General features: G+C 36.7%; 2 protein-coding genes across 2 annotated transcripts; both read left to right on the forward strand.

The window, feature by feature from the left end:
* The first annotated feature begins 1,542 nt into the window (after positions 1 to 1,542).
* LOC142621789 (uncharacterized) lies at positions 1,543 to 3,636 on the forward strand. The gene is made up of 3 exons (XM_075795152.1): positions 1,543 to 2,232; positions 2,331 to 2,516; positions 2,921 to 3,636. Exons 1-3 carry the CDS (start codon positions 1,738 to 1,740, stop codon positions 3,209 to 3,211), a joined length of 972 nt encoding a protein of 323 aa, XP_075651267.1. The 5' UTR covers positions 1,543 to 1,737; the 3' UTR covers positions 3,212 to 3,636.
* An 8,499-nt stretch (positions 3,637 to 12,135) lies between these two features.
* LOC142622538 (putative BOI-related E3 ubiquitin-protein ligase 3) lies at positions 12,136 to 15,526 on the forward strand. Its single transcript, XM_075796027.1, has 4 exons — positions 12,136 to 12,320; positions 12,442 to 12,545; positions 12,864 to 13,183; positions 14,943 to 15,526. Exons 1-4 carry the CDS (start codon positions 12,244 to 12,246, stop codon positions 15,468 to 15,470), a joined length of 1,029 nt encoding a protein of 342 aa, XP_075652142.1. The 5' UTR covers positions 12,136 to 12,243; the 3' UTR covers positions 15,471 to 15,526.
* Positions 15,527 to 17,004: the final 1,478 nt, after the last annotated feature.

Consider the following 17,004-nt stretch of genomic DNA (forward strand, 5'->3'; position numbering starts at 1 on the left):
CTCATAATAATATAGGTGTTAAAGGTTGTTTGGTAAGAAGAGGAGTGGGGGAAGATGACAAATGTCCTGTCTGCCAGCTAGACTCAGAATCAGTTATCCATGCTCTTAGGGACTGTTTGAGAGTCAGGGATGTGTGGATTCAGCTAGGGATTGAGGTTTGGAATCAAGGATTTTGGAATTCCGGCCTTCAAGATTGGCTGAGCACAAGTGGGAAAGCAAGTAATAATTTTCTTCATGGCAAGCCTCATTGGAGGCTACTTTTTCCCTTTGTGGTGTGGCTAATATGGAAGAGTAGAAATCAATTTGTTTTCAATGGAAAAAACCCAAACCTGAATTTGCCATCAGTCATCAACAACCAAGTCGTGGAGTTCATGCACTGTGTTCCTTTGCCCTAGCAGCTTACTCGTAATGTGATTAAGAGGATTCGGTGGGAGAGACCTCCAAGTGGATGGAAAAAATTAAATACTGATGGTTCATGTGCTGACAATTCGAGGAGGTCCAGATGCAGAGGAACTGTGAGAGATGAACATGAAGTTTGGATTGTTGGTTTCTCCAGATTCATTGGGACATCAAGTAGTGTTGTAGCAGAAATGTGGGGGCTGAAGGATGGGCTAGTTTTATGCAAAAATTTGAATATATAGTGCCTTGAAGTTGAATTGGATGCTAGTATGATTGTGGATGCTTTGACAAAACCAAGTTGTGCAAACAATATTATATCCCCTATCTTTAATGACTGCAGGCAGTTGTTGACTCATTTCCAGCAAGTTCAGATCAAGCACTGCTTTCGGCAAGCTAACCGGTGTGCAGACATAATGGCGAGGAAGGGAGCTAATCAGCAATTACAGTTCTCTATTTTTAGTAGTCCGCCTATGAACGTGTTGAAATCCTTAATGGCCTGTTTGGAAGTTTAGAGAGAGAGGAGAGGAGAGTAGAGGAGAGTAGTGGGGAGGAGAGTAGAGTGAAATGATTACTCTCCACCTTGTTTGGATGTTTTTAAAATTAGTAAGGGGAAGAGAGTAATTAGCCCTTCCCCTTGTTTGGATGTTTTTAAAATTGGAATGTAGAGGAGAGGAAATGATTAAATAGAAAAATTTACCCATATTTGAAAATAAATTGCAATATTGGTCTATAATTAATTGGTTTGTAATTTTGTTAATTTAAAAAGGGTAAATTGGAGAATTCATTTGGTCAAATAATTTATCTACTCTACTCTACTTTCCCTCCAAATCTCTCCAATTTGGGGAATTAAAAATGAGGGGTTAGAAGTAGTTGAAACCCCCCCAAACCCCTCCAAATCTTTCCACCTTTTTTTTAGAAAACTTCCAAATAAGGGATTTAAATTACTCTCTCTCCCTCCTTTTTTAAACATCCAAACAAGCCATAAGGAAAGACTTTAATGACATGTATTTTAACAGGCTTTGTTTTAAACTAGTTTTTGTTGGTTAGTTTGTTTGAATGAATCATTCTTTTAACCAAAAAAAAAAAAAAAAAGAAGAAGAAGGTTAATGTAAATATAATATATTCTAAGCGTTACAGAGTTGCAGATTACAGTCTCTCTTCAATTAACCCATTTTCTTAATTACACTCCCAAGTTGACAAGCAAACTGTCCATAAAGTCAGAGCATCTAAAAAATTCTTCCATTCCTTGAGATCAAAAACAAAACCAAAACCAAAAAAAAAAAAAAAGAGTCCCAGAACTTCGACCATTGTCTGAAAACTCTAAAACAAAAACCCAAAATGCATGCAAAGACAGACTCAGAGGTAACAAGCTTAGCCCCATCTTCACCAACTAGATCTCCTCGAAGACAAGTCTACTATGTTCAGAGCCCATCTCGTGACTCCCACGATGGAGAGAAGACAACGACTTCGTTTCACTCCACACCAGTTCTCAGCCCAGTTGGATCTCCACCTCATTCTCACTCCTCCGTGGGCCGCCACTCCCGTGAGTCTTCGACAAGTCGTTTTTCTGGGTCTTTGAAACCCGGATCCCGAAAGATCTCCCCAAACGACGGGTCGCGTGGAGGGGGCCAAAGAAAAGGTCAGAAGCCATGGAAGGATCAGTGTGATGTGATTGAAGAAGAAGGGCTTCTTGAAGACGAAGAGCGTGTAAAGGGTCTCCCTCGTCGTTGCTATGTTCTTGCTTTTGTGCTTGGGTTTTTCATTCTGTTCACTATTTTTTCTTTGATTTTGTTGGGTGCTAGTAAGCCCATGAAGCCAGAGATCACAATCAAGGTATTGAAGATTACTTTTTTATGGTTCTTCTAAGCAAATTGTGAAATGGGTTTTGATTATTTTGATTAATTTTGTGTGTTTTTGTTTTGTTTTCTCAGAGTATAACGTTTGAGCAGTTTAAGATTCAAGCTGGTTCGGATTCTTCTGGAGTGGCTACTGATATGATCTCAGTGAATTCAACGGTGAAATTCACGTACCGGAACACCGGCACATTCTTTGGGGTTCATGTCACATCGACACCTCTAGATCTACTTTATTCCCAACTCACCATAGCCTCTGGAACCGTAAGTCACAGAAAAAGACTTTATATTTTTCACTTTCTAGACTAATACATCATGTTAGTATATTAGAGTCAATATTACGGGGACACATATTGTCACTCGTTTTCGCAGTTTGTTGATTTAATCAGGAGTGTTTGGAAAAAAAAAATTGATGGATCACTCAAAGTCAACCACTTAAAACTTGTCCATAGATTTATTGTTATTATTTAGCATGAGATTTTTCATTTTGATTGTTTTGATTTCTTTTGTTAAAGGTCTTTTTTGTTTATATCTGTGACTGAATTAGCAAGAAATCACATTGATTGTCAAAAATGAACATGTCAAAAAAAAAATCTCAAATTTAGGATTTTGGTCTAAAATTTTCATTTTTCTACTTTCTCCAAAATTTGGTGAACTGGGTATTGCAGATGAGGGAGTTTTATCAATCAAGGAAGAGCCAAAGATTAGTTAATGTGACAGTAATGAGTGATCAAATTCCAATGTACGGAAGTGGAGCTGGAATGAGCACATCAGCAACGGGTACATCGACATTGCCAGTGCCACTGAGTTTGAGCTTCCAGGTTCGATCTAAAGCCAATGTTTTGGGGAAATTGGTGCAGCCCAAGTTCTACAAGAGGATTGACTGTTCAGTCACCTATGATCCCAAAAAGCTCAACGTTGCAATGTCGCTCGGCAAGAATAATTGCACATATAATTGAACATAGTGGGAACACACAGCATTGAAACCCAAAAAAAGAAGAAAAGGGAATAGTTTGTGTTATCTTTTTGAATTGTTTTCTATGTTCTTTATTTTTGGTTAAAGAAAAAGTGGAAACTGGAATGAGAGACTGAAAGACAGCTCAGCATGTGTGGGCAAAGAAGCGTGAGGAACGCGGTTTTGGACTTTTTGGTTGGCTGTCCAAGTGCATGAGAAGATTGAATGGTGAGGAAAACAGGTTGGATTCCATTGTATAACTTTGAGTGATGATGATGACCTTTCCTTTGGTGTATTTTTTATTCATAGTAATTTATAATTTTATTGTAAAATTAAGAAATAAAGTACAATTTATTCATTGTTCTATCTCGTCAATAATGTAATGATTCCAATCGTTTTGCTGGGAATGTAAATTTTTATTTATTTTTAGGTAATGTGTCACTGTTAGGACTTAGCATTGCTAAGTTTACTTCTTCTTCTTTTTTTTTATTTTAGAAACGTCAGAACAGTGCTAAGTTTACTTTTACGATGATGTAAGATGTAATACAAATTAATTATGTCTAGGTCTTTTGATGTTGGCCGAAGAACGAGTGTTCAAACTTCAAACATCATCATAACCACTTTTTATTCAAAAATTAAACTTGAATTCCCAAGTTCTTAGGCTAATACGGACCATATTATATTAGCCTCATCACATTTGCACGTGCAATATTGTCTCTAAAGTTAGGTTTAGTTACATGGAAGGAGAGGGAAGAGAAAAAGGTGTAAGCATGAGTTTGGGAAGCGCGTTTTGTGCATTTTCCTGTAGCTACGTTTTTTTAGTAGGTCTTGTGTACTGTTCACAGGATCTACAAGTAACTTTTTAAAAAAAAACAACTTTAAAATTGAATTCCACGGCATTATTCACACATTTAAAAATTATTTTACTATAGTATTTTTAGTTTTTAGTAATAAGCGGTATCTAAACAGACCCTAAGTAAACTAGTGACGGGAAAAGGAAAGAAAATATGCTGGTGTTTTGATGTTAAGGGGAGGAGAAAGAAAATAATGGTCTGTTTGGATAGAGGGGGGAATGAGGGGGAGTGGAGAAGAATAGAGTAGAGTAGAGTTGGCTAAAAATAAGCTAATTTTATGTTAAATCTATTCTACTTTACTCTTCCTCAATCCAAACGGACTATAAAAAAAATGAAGAAAACAATTATAAATTAATAATTTATTATGCGGATATAAAAATTTTTTTACATAAATAAAAAAAACCAAAGTCAAAACTTTCCAAGATATTGAAGTGATTTTGTGAGCGGAAAAAATGGTTGGTACCATAAAAACTCTCAAATTTTCCCTTCTGTCCTCTTTTTCATTGAAATCAAACAAAGAAAAAGACATAATTTCTCTTCCCCCTTCCGTGCACCCGAATATAGTCTAAAACGTGTGATTGGTTCCCTTCCTTTCTAGTCATGTATTAGCTTTTCCTTCAAACAAGTTTGGAAGAACTTCCTCATTATGTGATCATTTTAATAAAAATCCAATTACATGTTGACGGTCTTTGGTCTTTTTGAACAGCTATGGAATGAGTTGAAGAATATTTTTCAATTCAGTCATGATCAAATCTGTCTCTTTCGTTTGGTATTTTATAGATCAATTGTATGTTTTGGTTGTATCTTACAAACATGTAGTGTTCCTTCAAAATGTTTGCAATATAGTATCTTTAATTAACAATTGTTAAGGACAATTAGGTAGTATCATGTTCATAAACATCTACACCCAAACCCATCCACTTGAATGCATAACCATATAGTTATCTAAACTAGAAAAGGAAAGCGTAACCACTAAAATACATTTAATATGCCATTAATTCATGTCCATTCCTAACGGTTATGTATCACGATGATCCTACAACTATTATAATCAGTATACTAACGACATTTCAATTGTAGAATGAGATACTTATGAAGTCAACAGTCACTTAGGCTATCTATATAAAGACAGCATGATCGTTGTTGCAAAATTTCGAGAGATAAACCTACTTTTTCTATTTCTTTTAACTTTTCACCTAAATTGAGTGAAATTCAAACTTAAGAATCGAAAAAACTTAGGACGGTACTACATGAGTGCCCTTCAATATTGATTTTCTTTCTTGTAGGTTTTACAATGCTCCAAGATATTGGCTAAACATAGCCAAGGTCTCATTCACCTAGAAATACTTCAGTAACTATTGAATCCATTACCTCACAGTCTCACACCATCATTAGAGATGAAATGTCATTTCAAGTTTTCAACTATATCCCTTTGGGATTTACTCTCTTTTTTACTCCTTGATTCTTGTAGGTGTTAAGTAGGGTGAAATAAAAGCATAACTTGATCACCAAGCGACAAAACAAGTGTCATATTTCGCTGTCCATTGGCCATCTAACAGCCTACAGTTTGTCCACATTCTGACTTGCGAGGAAATGAATGTCAATAAAATAATCAAAATGATCTTATGAGTAGTAAAAGTCATTAATGATCAGTTCTGTCTTCTATTATTTATCATGAGTGTGAATGGGACTCCAGAGTCCAGACAAACAATGGCACAAAAAGAATCAGCTAATGCCGCAATAATTTCATAATCAAGTTTTTCTAAAATTCCACATTAAGCACCTTTCATGCTTTCCATATGTACTATGTAGAGTTACGCTATGCCCACTTTACAATCTGTGCACGATGCACCTACTACATGGCAAACAGTGATTGTTTCTGTTAAGCATCTATTGAATTAAATTATCGTGTTCTAAAAGCTTAAATCGACTGTTTTAATACCATATTAAAATACTGATTTTCTTAAAAACTTAAGCGGATAGAACATTATTAAAATTCTATAATGTGTTGCCTCTCTGCCAAGATGTTGTCGGCAGCAGTGGCACAACCTGCTCTTCATCGACATCCCTTTCTTTTATTATTATTTTAAGGAAAGCACCCTCCAACAAAACCTAAAAAGGGATTAAGAAGATGGAGATAGACTCCAAATAGCGAGGTGGTATTTTATCTGGGGTCTATTCCTATGTTAAGCTTTTATATATCTCCATGATAACAAAATTATAATTTCCAATTTCCAGATAGCAGATAGCAGATGCCCAAGTAGCAAGCAAATGAACAAAAACACTATATACAAAGTTAAAGTGCAACAAGAGAAGGAATAGTCCCTTTGGAATAAGTGTGATGATAGTGACATTTACCCCCAACTAACTTCCTATATAGAAAGAGACATCACTGCCTCACTTCTCGGCCAACAATAGTACAATATACTCCAAGCTTTCTTACAGAAATAACAGGTGTAGCTATCTGGTCATGGAGTTTTTTTCACTAGGCAAATAGAAAAGAGTATTGTTACTGAAGCTTTCTTACAATTGATTTTATCCACTGTACAGCTTTCTGCCAAAGCAATTTAAGCAACACTTGTATTGCAAAATAATTGTTACTGAAGAAATTGATTTAGTTTATTCATCAAGTTTGTATCTTGATGAATTGCATTAGTCCCAATAAGACTTAATAGAAATGAATAGCCTCAAGCTTTTCAACAGACTCAGCATAAAGGCATTTGATATTATTTTCAGCTCTTTTCGTTCTTATTGGAATATAATGAGAATAAGCTGAATTCGTATAACCTGCTCTAAGCCATTGAATTATTGGCTTTGCTTCCTTCTCTGGTTTTCTAATGGTTGTATGCTCTTAAGCCACTGTTTTTCTGCTTGAACATATCCTGCAACATCTAGCTTCCATATAGCAAATTTTGAGCTTGGCCCAGATTATTCTTTAGCTATTTTAACTATCAACAACACCATTACAATGATTCTTATTAAACTTCTTAAGCTCAACTTTCAAAAGTTCAAGCTTTTTTCAAGCCTGTACATTGTGACAACCTCAAGATGTTGCTAGCATACACTTAGAAGAAGAGGGGAAAAGACAGGCATCATCACCTGCTCAATAGTTGAAGGATTTGAACAGCCTAGGTCCGGTGAGATTTTTAGGCACAAGAAAGAGGAATTAATGGAAAGTGGTCTGAGATTCATGAATTCAAGAATTCTAGAGAGGCATCAACGCAAGAAAAATTAGAAGTCATTTTTCATCTGGGAAGCACGGGTGCGGCGTTTGGGCCGCTGCACCCGCGTCCGACGCGGCCCGACGCGGGGACGCGCAGGCGACGCCGCTGCCTGCGTGTCCGTGCCGCGTCGGGCATTAAAAAAACAATTTTTTCAGCGCGATTTGCTCCGATTCGTGCCAATACGGCGCCGATTCGGGCCGACGCGCACGAAATCGGGCCGATTCGCGCCGATTCGGCCCAAATCGGTCAATATCGGATTTTCGGTATCGGTCCGTATCGGATTTCTGGTATCGGTCGATAGCGGCCGAAATATGCCGATATCGGCCGATATCGGTCGAAATTTGCCGATATCGGCCGATACCCAAGACCCAGCCCTCTCCCTCTTCATTTTTCTTGCACCTCTCTCCCACTCTCTGCCTTCACTCTTCAGCTAGGCTTTCTTTCATTCTCTGTATTCTAGTTATTATTTACTATTGCTCTTAAATTTGGTATATATTTATATAATGTGAAAAAAGTATGTTTAGCAATATATTAAAAATATAAATAAAAATATTTTTAATAATTTTTTAATCGCCGCACCCGTACCCTACTTTTTCAAAAATTGCCGAATCCCGCACCCGCTCCCACACCCGCACCCGAATCCCGAAACGCACCCGTGCTTCATAGTTTTTCATTGACCAAACTTTATCAACCTTTTCACATTAACCCTGCTTCATCCATTTTATTAGTACATGTGAATAACAATAAGTCTACCGAACACAACATTTCTTACAAATGTTGACATGTGGTGATCTTGTGTCAATGAAGGCGATTTACCCCAAATCACAACACATTATGTCAGCAGCTGTAAAAATATTGTAGCATAACATAAGTCATGTGAATAAACCTCCAGAAAAAGGGTAATCTATAAATACTTTAGGGTCCACTTCATTGTCTGTAATGTTATTACAACAACCACTGCTAGATCAGATCCACAAGACTTTATTGCATGCCCAACTAAACACAAAGTCACAAACAACTCAAATAACAATTCCATTAACAGTCAACAAATTGGATGCAAATTTGAGCAAACATTAAATGGGTCTATTAGTTTGACTCAGAATCTTAGAAGAAACTAAGCATGAGATCTAGAGCAGCCTCTGAACAGGACCCCTGGCAATGCATTGATTTCCCAAATAAAGACCACTGGTCAATCACACTACCTTTGCTCTTCTTCCCTACTGAGCTCATTGTTGAGAGACATGGTCCATGGCCATTCAAGAGCTTCAGTCATATAAGCTGAAAGCTAGTGTGGTCAACCTGAGCATCAATGCTGATAATCATAGGGAGGACAGGAAGTGCCTTTAGAAATGATAAAGTCATTGATAATAATCCACTGGAGCCTGGATCAGCTAAACAAAAACAAAGAGGATGGTTTTTTGTGTTTCTAGCAGTTCTCAGTGTTAGTGTGAGTGCAACCATGGGAGGAACTCGGGAACAGGAACTCGGGAAATCGCATGGAAATTGACTGTTTCTGCCGACTAGCGTGAGTGTAACAATGGATACGGGGCTATAAATTGAACACTAAGGGCCTGTTTGGTCACCCAACTCAAACTCATATTTTTATATTTTAAATAACATTACACACATTTTTACACATTTTTACACACTTTTTCACTCACTCATATTTCAAAAAACTACAAAAATCATATATCAAACTACAAAAATCTCATCTCAAATTACTCTACCAAACACCCCTAAATGTCAGCAATAAATTAGTTGAAATTACGTTTTGTTCTTGTGACAAATCTACAATCTCATCAAAATTTTACTCAAAGCGAATCATAATAAGACAGTGTAGAACACTTGTTTGTGAGTTTTACAAGCAAAAAAGTACATAAATACAAAATTCTTATTTTCAATGTTATTTGATAGTGACGTTTTTTATGAGCTTAGTACATTAAGAAGGCTGACGGGAATATACAACTCGTCAGCCACTCATATTAAGACGCTTTCTTTTGGCGATTCGAGGTCACACCCCTTACGTGGCGAGGTGAGGCTAAATTATCAAGCTGACGAGTCAAGGCTGACGACCTTGATAGTGAAGGTTCTTAGCTGACGTTCTTGTTGGAGACGTATGCAGGCTGACGACAGTGTAGGAGGTACATGTGGGCTGACGACCTTGGCAGGTAAAAGCTAAAGAAGTAATCCAACCATCATTCTTAGCCTATTTTGACTTCTACATACGTGAATATAGGGAAAGTTCTTGCGCTACACGTTCAACCTTAGTCAAGAAGACTCCTATAAGGAAAGGGCTCTATACAATAGGTAAAAATCCATGAATTACTCTTCTAAAAGGAAAGTACTTATTCGCCAAGGCGTTTATTTCGGCTCCATACCACTATATATACCCCAAAACCCTCATTACCCAAAGGTACGCACAATTATCTCAACTCTGGCACTTTAGGGTTGTTTAGAAGATTTTAACTTGATCGTTGGAGGGTTTTTGGCCGGCACTACACCGGTGCTCTCTGTTCGATCATCTATTTTCTCTTCGCAGGTGTTGCTTCGATCTGAGGAGTACTCGCAGCTTACTGGTGATTTCTTCGGCATCATCATTATTCAATTTTGTTTTACAATAAATACAATGTTAAAATTATCTAGTTAAATGATTAAATTTATCGTTTCTTAATAGCTTAAACTTTTGAGACAATTGATAATTTAACATACATCACCACTCATTCTTGTTTACATGCTTTTAATTACTGTTTCTGCCCAGCTTTTATGTGATTCTTATTTGATTCTTATTGCAAATAGGCCATCATAGCAGTTGTATTTCTATGCACATTACAAACTTGTTGAGTATGTGATTCTTATATGATTGATACTCCCGCTCACACGAATCAATTCATTGAGGACTAATCCATAGAAGATCCAGATCGAGTTTATTTATTCCAGGCTCTTTTTATTTTCAAATGGACCCCGTGAGTCCGTGAAGCACAACATCTAGCCATTTTCTTGCCCCCACTTGCAGCCTCGTGAGCTCACGAGGGTGAAACATTTAGACGAAAACTCACTTTGTATAGATAATGGATTCATTTCATATTTTCATCAATCAAACTAAGTATTACAAATTTAACTGTGGATATTATAATGTTAATTCATTTATAATTTCTAAGAGTCCGAATTTGGTAAGGATGATATGTAAAACCCATATTTTACACCATCTAATAAAAGATTATCACATCAGTAATTTAGTTAAAATTCAATACATCCTACCATATTTAATTATATCTCAATAAACTCCCAATTTTTTTTTTGATTGGATTTATATATGGGTATTAGAATTGATTGATCATAATTGTTGTAAGTGCACAATTGCACCTGGACCCAAAAACAACTACGGGCTCAGGCCCAATGAGCCTTAAACAATGAAATTTGTAGAGTGTGGGCTTGAAACCTAGGTTAGAAGTACTGAGAACTTGATAACAGACTAAAAGTTACAAACACTTGTAAATAATAAACGATAATTGCAAATAGACCTCCTCGGACGTGAGCCGAGGACTACTTCTGTGTTATTTCTCTTTCTTTCTTTAAAGGTTACAATTCTTAATTTCTTTCTTAGTTACCGACCTCCATCTTCTCTCTGGCCTCCACCCCCTTTAAATACTGCCTTCCCTGATAGTTTTTGGATAGTGACTAGAAGTTTCAGCCCTACTGTTCAGGGGTCACTTCCCCATTAATGCGGCCAGAGAGGTAGATGCAGAGCCTTTAATGCGGAGGTGGCAGCCTTTGCACTTGATATTTTCTTTAACACTGGTGCATCTAGAAGGTTCAGGATATTCCCTTTTAACCATTAGTCTTTCCAGAGTTATACCTTGACCTCCATAATGAAGTTTTGAGTTCTCTTGGATTTGTCCACAGAGAAGCTCGTTCTCGGCTGTACCCTTGGATCCTCGGCGTATGGGCTAATTCGTAGAGTTTAATTCTGGAGTAGGTCGGCCTTCCATGCTTCAGTCCAAAGGCCCATATGCCCACTTGGGTTCTTTTACCCCCCACAATTGTACTTATTCTTAAATATGTGATAAGATGATGTAGCATGTTGAGATTGGAATGGTAAAATATGAGTTTTACGCCACATCCTTACATAATTTAATCTCAATTTCTAATGCTTATTTTGTTTGTATTTTATAGTCTAAAACTAAGTAGTTTGGCCCAAATAGAATAAATTTTTTTTACTTTCAACCCGAAAATTTTATAAAAAAAAAAAAAGAGTTTTTGAGCTCAAAATTGAGAAGACAACCTATAAAAATGATCAATTTAAGTGTGGGTTCTAGTTAGCTCAACTGCTAAAGTCTCTGATGATTGTATAATAGACCTGGGGTTCAATCCTCTCCTACATCAAAAACTGATTGGTGTTTTGGTCTGATAATAAAAAATTATTATTAGGAGTGGACGTCATAAGTACGCCATAAGTTGAAACTCTTTCAGAATTAAGGCATAATAAGTCCAAAAAGGACTTACAGGACCAAATAGACCAAAATGGATCAAATTGAACCGAAACGGACCAAAATAGACCAAATTGGACTAAATTTTTTTTAAAAAAAGGGATGCAAATGCTCTGGGCCTTTGGACACTGACTCACCGCAAGGCGCAAGTAGAGTATACAATAGCAATTAGCAAGCCAGGCTGGGCCTGAACCACGGGCTAATATCTTTAAAAGCCCAAAAAATGTGGTCCAACCAAGCAAGCCCAAAATTCACACTTTTACAGGCCACACTTACCCCAAAAACAAAAACAAAAAAACCAGCCCATCAACGAAAAAGCCCTATTCACCACAAATTGTAAAAACACAGAGGACCAAATAGCAAAATAGGAAGAATCTTCCCCCATCGGCTACCTCGCCAGCCCCTCTCTCTCTATATTTCGTTCAGACCTCTTTTCTCATCTCTCTCTCTCTCTCTCTCTCTCTCTCATAAATGGCTTCTTTTCCTCAACACCAATTTCAACCACACTACCAACCCCAACAACAACACCAACAATCCAAATCCTTCAGGTAATTAATTTCCTCTTCAAAACTCATAACAAAAACCATTTTATCTTCTCTCTCTATATATGTTTTTTTTTTTTTTTTAATTTTTTTTATTAATCATTCACTTTGATTTTGTTAATTCCAGAAACTTGTACACAATCGACGGTCAGATATCACAGCCAGTGGCCTATTACAACCCCACCACTCATCTTCAAGATCAATCTCAACACCCTCCTTATATTCCTTCATGTAATTACTCTCTTCTTCTTTTTAGCTTCTTTTAAATAAGTTATATAAAAATGCATTTGTTTATGCTCTGTTTGGTTGCTCATAAATTGTTCCTTGGGAAGCAAATACTTGTTGATTGAATTTCCGGGAAATGTTTAATTTGAGCTGAAACTTACCGTTTCCAAGCTTAGTTAGGGTTTTGTTTTTTTCTTTCTTTGATGAGTAAATTTTGAGCTGGAATTTTCCATTTCCTGAGTAGCCAAACAGAGCCTTAAAAATATAAACCCTAAAATTCAAAATTTTTTGTTGTTGTTGTTGTTGTTGTTGTTGTTTATGTAGTTCATGTGGTAGGGTTAGCTCCTGGTCCGGTTGCTGCGAACGATGGCAGTGACGGCGGGGCTGAGTTGCAATGGAATTATGGGGTGGAGCCGAAGAAGAAGAGGTTGAAGGAGCAGGATTTCTTGGAGAACAATTCTCAGATATCGTCTGTCGATTTCTTTCAACCGCGATCGGTGTCCACGGGTTTGGGCTTGTCTCTTGACAATAATACCCGAATGGCTTCCACCGGAGACTCCGCCTTGCTGTCACTCATTGGGGACGATATTGAATCCGAGCTGCAGAGGCACGATGCTGAGATTGATAGATTCCTCAAAGTCCAGGTCTTTTGTTTTGTTCAAAGACTTATCAATTATCATTCTTGCTGGTTATTTTGAGTTATGGTTAATAGTGATTTATGTATTATTTTCTACTTTTGTGTTAATAATATAAATTGGATTTAAAAGTTTTAAGTTGTTGAAGTCGCATATTTGATGAGTGGCATGGGAAATATTTTGGGACATGTCAATTAAGGAGATAGAGGAGAATCACGTTAGTAGAAGTAATAAAAAATAATTAAGAAAAGACATCAATTAAGGAGATAACATAGAGTATGACTTTAGATAGAGTCGAATGGAGGAAAAGAATACATATAGCCGACCCTAAGTAATTTGTTGAGAATCCATAGCCAATCCCAAAATTTTGGGACTAAGGCTCGGTTGTTGTCAATTTGGAGATGATAGAGACTTATGACTTTGGATAGAATAGCATTGCGGAAAAGAATGCATGTGCTTCTTGTTGTTGTTGTAGTGGGGTATTGTTTTTGTTTATAATTATGTATGTTCATGCATTGGTCATGATTGCATAAACATTGATTAAACCAATTTCTATGGCATTTATAAATTATGAATATCAATGTGTTGTGGTTGCTATTTGTGTTAACTTGGGTTAGTGATATTGACAAAACATATTTCAACTCAAATAGTGAGGAAATGGATATCCATAGCGTATGAAATGTTTGCATTCCCCATGGAAGTTGCTAAGTTCGTAGTTTATTTCCTAGGCTTAGAAATGAGGTTGTTGATTCTTTGATTGTTTTTGAAGAGAATGATCATGGCATTAGCATTTAGTTACTTTTGGATCACAACCCCCTTCAAATGGTCTAAATACGAATAACTTAAAATTGTTATTTCTGTGAAATATAATTCCTATTTGTTCCTCTTAAGGAGGATCTTTAGGTTATCTTTTGTTGCTGGGAATTTAATTCTTGCTGGAGGATAAGTGGTATGACATAGAGAGTTGCACTGGAATTATTAGGAATTGGAAATATGTTTGTTTCTTTTCAAAGTTAAGGGGCTGGTAGTGGAGGTGATGTCTTGTGATGGAAGAGTGCTGTTTGGATGTTTCCTGTTATGTTTATTGGGTTCGTCATTGGAGGTGGTGTTGTCCAATTAAGAGGGTAACAGGTGTTACTTCCTCCTAAATACCTTTCTAGAAATTTGTTTAGTTTAATGTATGAGAGATGTGCTTGTTGGTTGATTCATTTGTTCCTCTTTATGGTGTCTAGAATGTTGTATGTCTTTTTTCTTTTTTCCTTCTTTTTTTTTTTGTTTTTTTGGGGGGGGGGAGAAGTTTGGTCGGCTGATAAGATCCGTTATATATATGGTCTTTAACAGTGCGTCACATGTGGATGTTTAATAGACTTTGGCACGTTCCTTTAAAGTCAATATATCTAAATTTTCAATGCTATTGTTTTTACCTAGAATCTTCTTGGATTCTTTTTTTGTTTTTCCATTTTTGGTTGACTTCCAATGAGCCCCCTTTGCTTTGTACTTCTTGTGGGTGTTATTTTCTTTGCTGCTTTTATTCACCAAGTATGAAGTAATAAGTAATAACTAGAAGATTAAAATCAAATCAAACTAGATGGGAAAGTTAAAAACTGTTTATGCTTTTGTTCACTCCCACCTGGGTGGAGGGAGTTTACTGCACTATAATTGCTTTCTATTTAGCATCACTTACTAGAAAATAAGCATTTTGTAAGTTTATTGCTTATTTTTTGTGAAGTGTTTCTAACTGACTTTTAAAAAAAAAAAAAATTAATAGGGTGACCGGTTGCAGCAAAATATTTTAGAAAAGGTACAGGCCACCCAGCTTCAAACTCTCTCTTTTGTAGAAGAAAAGGTCCTTCAGAAACTCCGTGAGAAAGAGGCCGAGATGGAGAGCATTAACAGGAAGAATGAGGAACTTGAAGAGCGAATGGAACAGTTAACTGTTGAAGCAGGTGCTTGGCAACAGCGAGCTAGATACAATGAAAACATGATCTCGGCTCTTAAAGTTAATCTTCAGCAAGTTTATGCTCAAAGTAGAGACAGTAAAGAGGGATGTGGTGATAGTGAAGTAGATGATACGGCTTCTTGCTGCAATGGCCGTTCCATTGATTTTCACCTGTTATGCAAGGAGAACAATGACATGAAAGAGATTATGACTTGTAAGGCTTGTAGAGTCAATGAAGTTTGCATGCTTTTGTTGCCTTGTAAGCATCTCTGCCTCTGTAAAGAATGTGAAAGTAAGCTTAGTTTTTGTCCCCTGTGTCAGGCCTCTAAGTTTATTGGCATGGAGGTCTATATGTAACAGATACGTGTGAAAGATCTAATGTTATGTTAATGTTATATGCATTGCTCTTGTCATTTTGTTGATTGCTTTATCGTTCTGTTCTTATATTCTCCTTTATGGCTTTTCTATATCTTTTATATAAAAAAAAAATTCAATTTTTCATATTGTCTAGCACATTAAGGTTTTTGCACATCCATTTTTGAAAATTGTCTAGTAAAAAAAAAAATTTCGTACCAATTGTGATTAGGGTGGGTACTAGATTCAGGTTTTAGCAAGAAAGAGGTGAGAAGGAAAACTCTGCTTGGAGTCAGAAAATCTGGAGAATTAGGATAGATATGATAATCAACTTGTTGCTGAAATTTGAGTGCCCACTGCCCAGTGAGACTTTGTGACTCTTTGTCTGGCCTGTATGTTTTGTGGAAACTGTTTTACGGATGTTGACATATCATTCTTACCGTCCTTAGCCTTGTTGTGAGATGACTCTCAGTCTTTGTGGTACTCAACTACTTGTCAAGATTGAAAGTGGAGTGTTGGGCCTTGGCTCAGGGAATATTTTATGGAGGTGGGTTATGGCATATAGCCCCACCCCTTCTTTTCTTCCCTTTGGCAAGGTGATAATTATGGTAAAACAGGCATGCATTTAGTTAATTTAATATCTACGCCTGTTTTATAAAAAAAAAAGAATAAAATAATGTCTAGATGTGCAATAACATGTAAGGTAAAAAGGGCAGGTGTTCAAGAAAATGGAGCAAACGCTTTATGTATTAGATGATGCATAAATTGCACAGATCTTTTCATGCCATCTTGCACGTGAGAAGTTATTTTATTTTCCTTTTAAATCTACATAAGTGGCAAGTGGCAACCACATAATATTGTGTTCACTACATCTGGTCACATCTTGAACTATTCTATTCAAGATTGTGCAACTAGTTGTGTGCAATTGACCCGTTTTGTTTGGCTTACACCAGGGACTTGTCCACACAGTACTGGATGAATTGTACCTAGTCAAAGCTTTATGTGTGATTATTGATTGGATAAGTTAAATGAGTCCACAAGAAAATGCACCATACTTATTTGTGGACCATCAGGCATAAGCATGCCATAGCAAAAGTTAAATGAAATAGCAGAATGGGATGACATTTTATCAGTATATCTAGGAAGTCTTGTGTTAGATTAAGGATCATCATTGGATTATTACTGGATTCATTAAAAATGGCAATTGCATATAACCACACAAGCTTAGATTTGATATAGATGGATAGTATCTGTACATTATTGATGACTGAAGCTTGCTGTTGCATTAGTCTGCTGCAGTGTCAAGAATCAGGATTCACTGTCGATGATTTGTGTGAGAAATTTGGTTGATGGATCCAGCTGAGGCTAGCAAGTCTTTTGATAATAATAACTCTAAACTTGCGAGTCGGCATTTTGTAAGTCATACATAGGATGTGGCGGCCATGGATATGAAACTCATTAGGGATACTAGTACCTAAACAGACAATGGTGTTTGAAGTTATGCTGTTGGAATGCAAGTATGCCTTTTGTAGATTAT

This window comes from Castanea sativa, chromosome 1 (genome assembly GCF_040712315.1).
Source record: "Castanea sativa cultivar Marrone di Chiusa Pesio chromosome 1, ASM4071231v1".
NCBI classification, from domain to species: domain Eukaryota; kingdom Viridiplantae; phylum Streptophyta; class Magnoliopsida; order Fagales; family Fagaceae; genus Castanea; species Castanea sativa.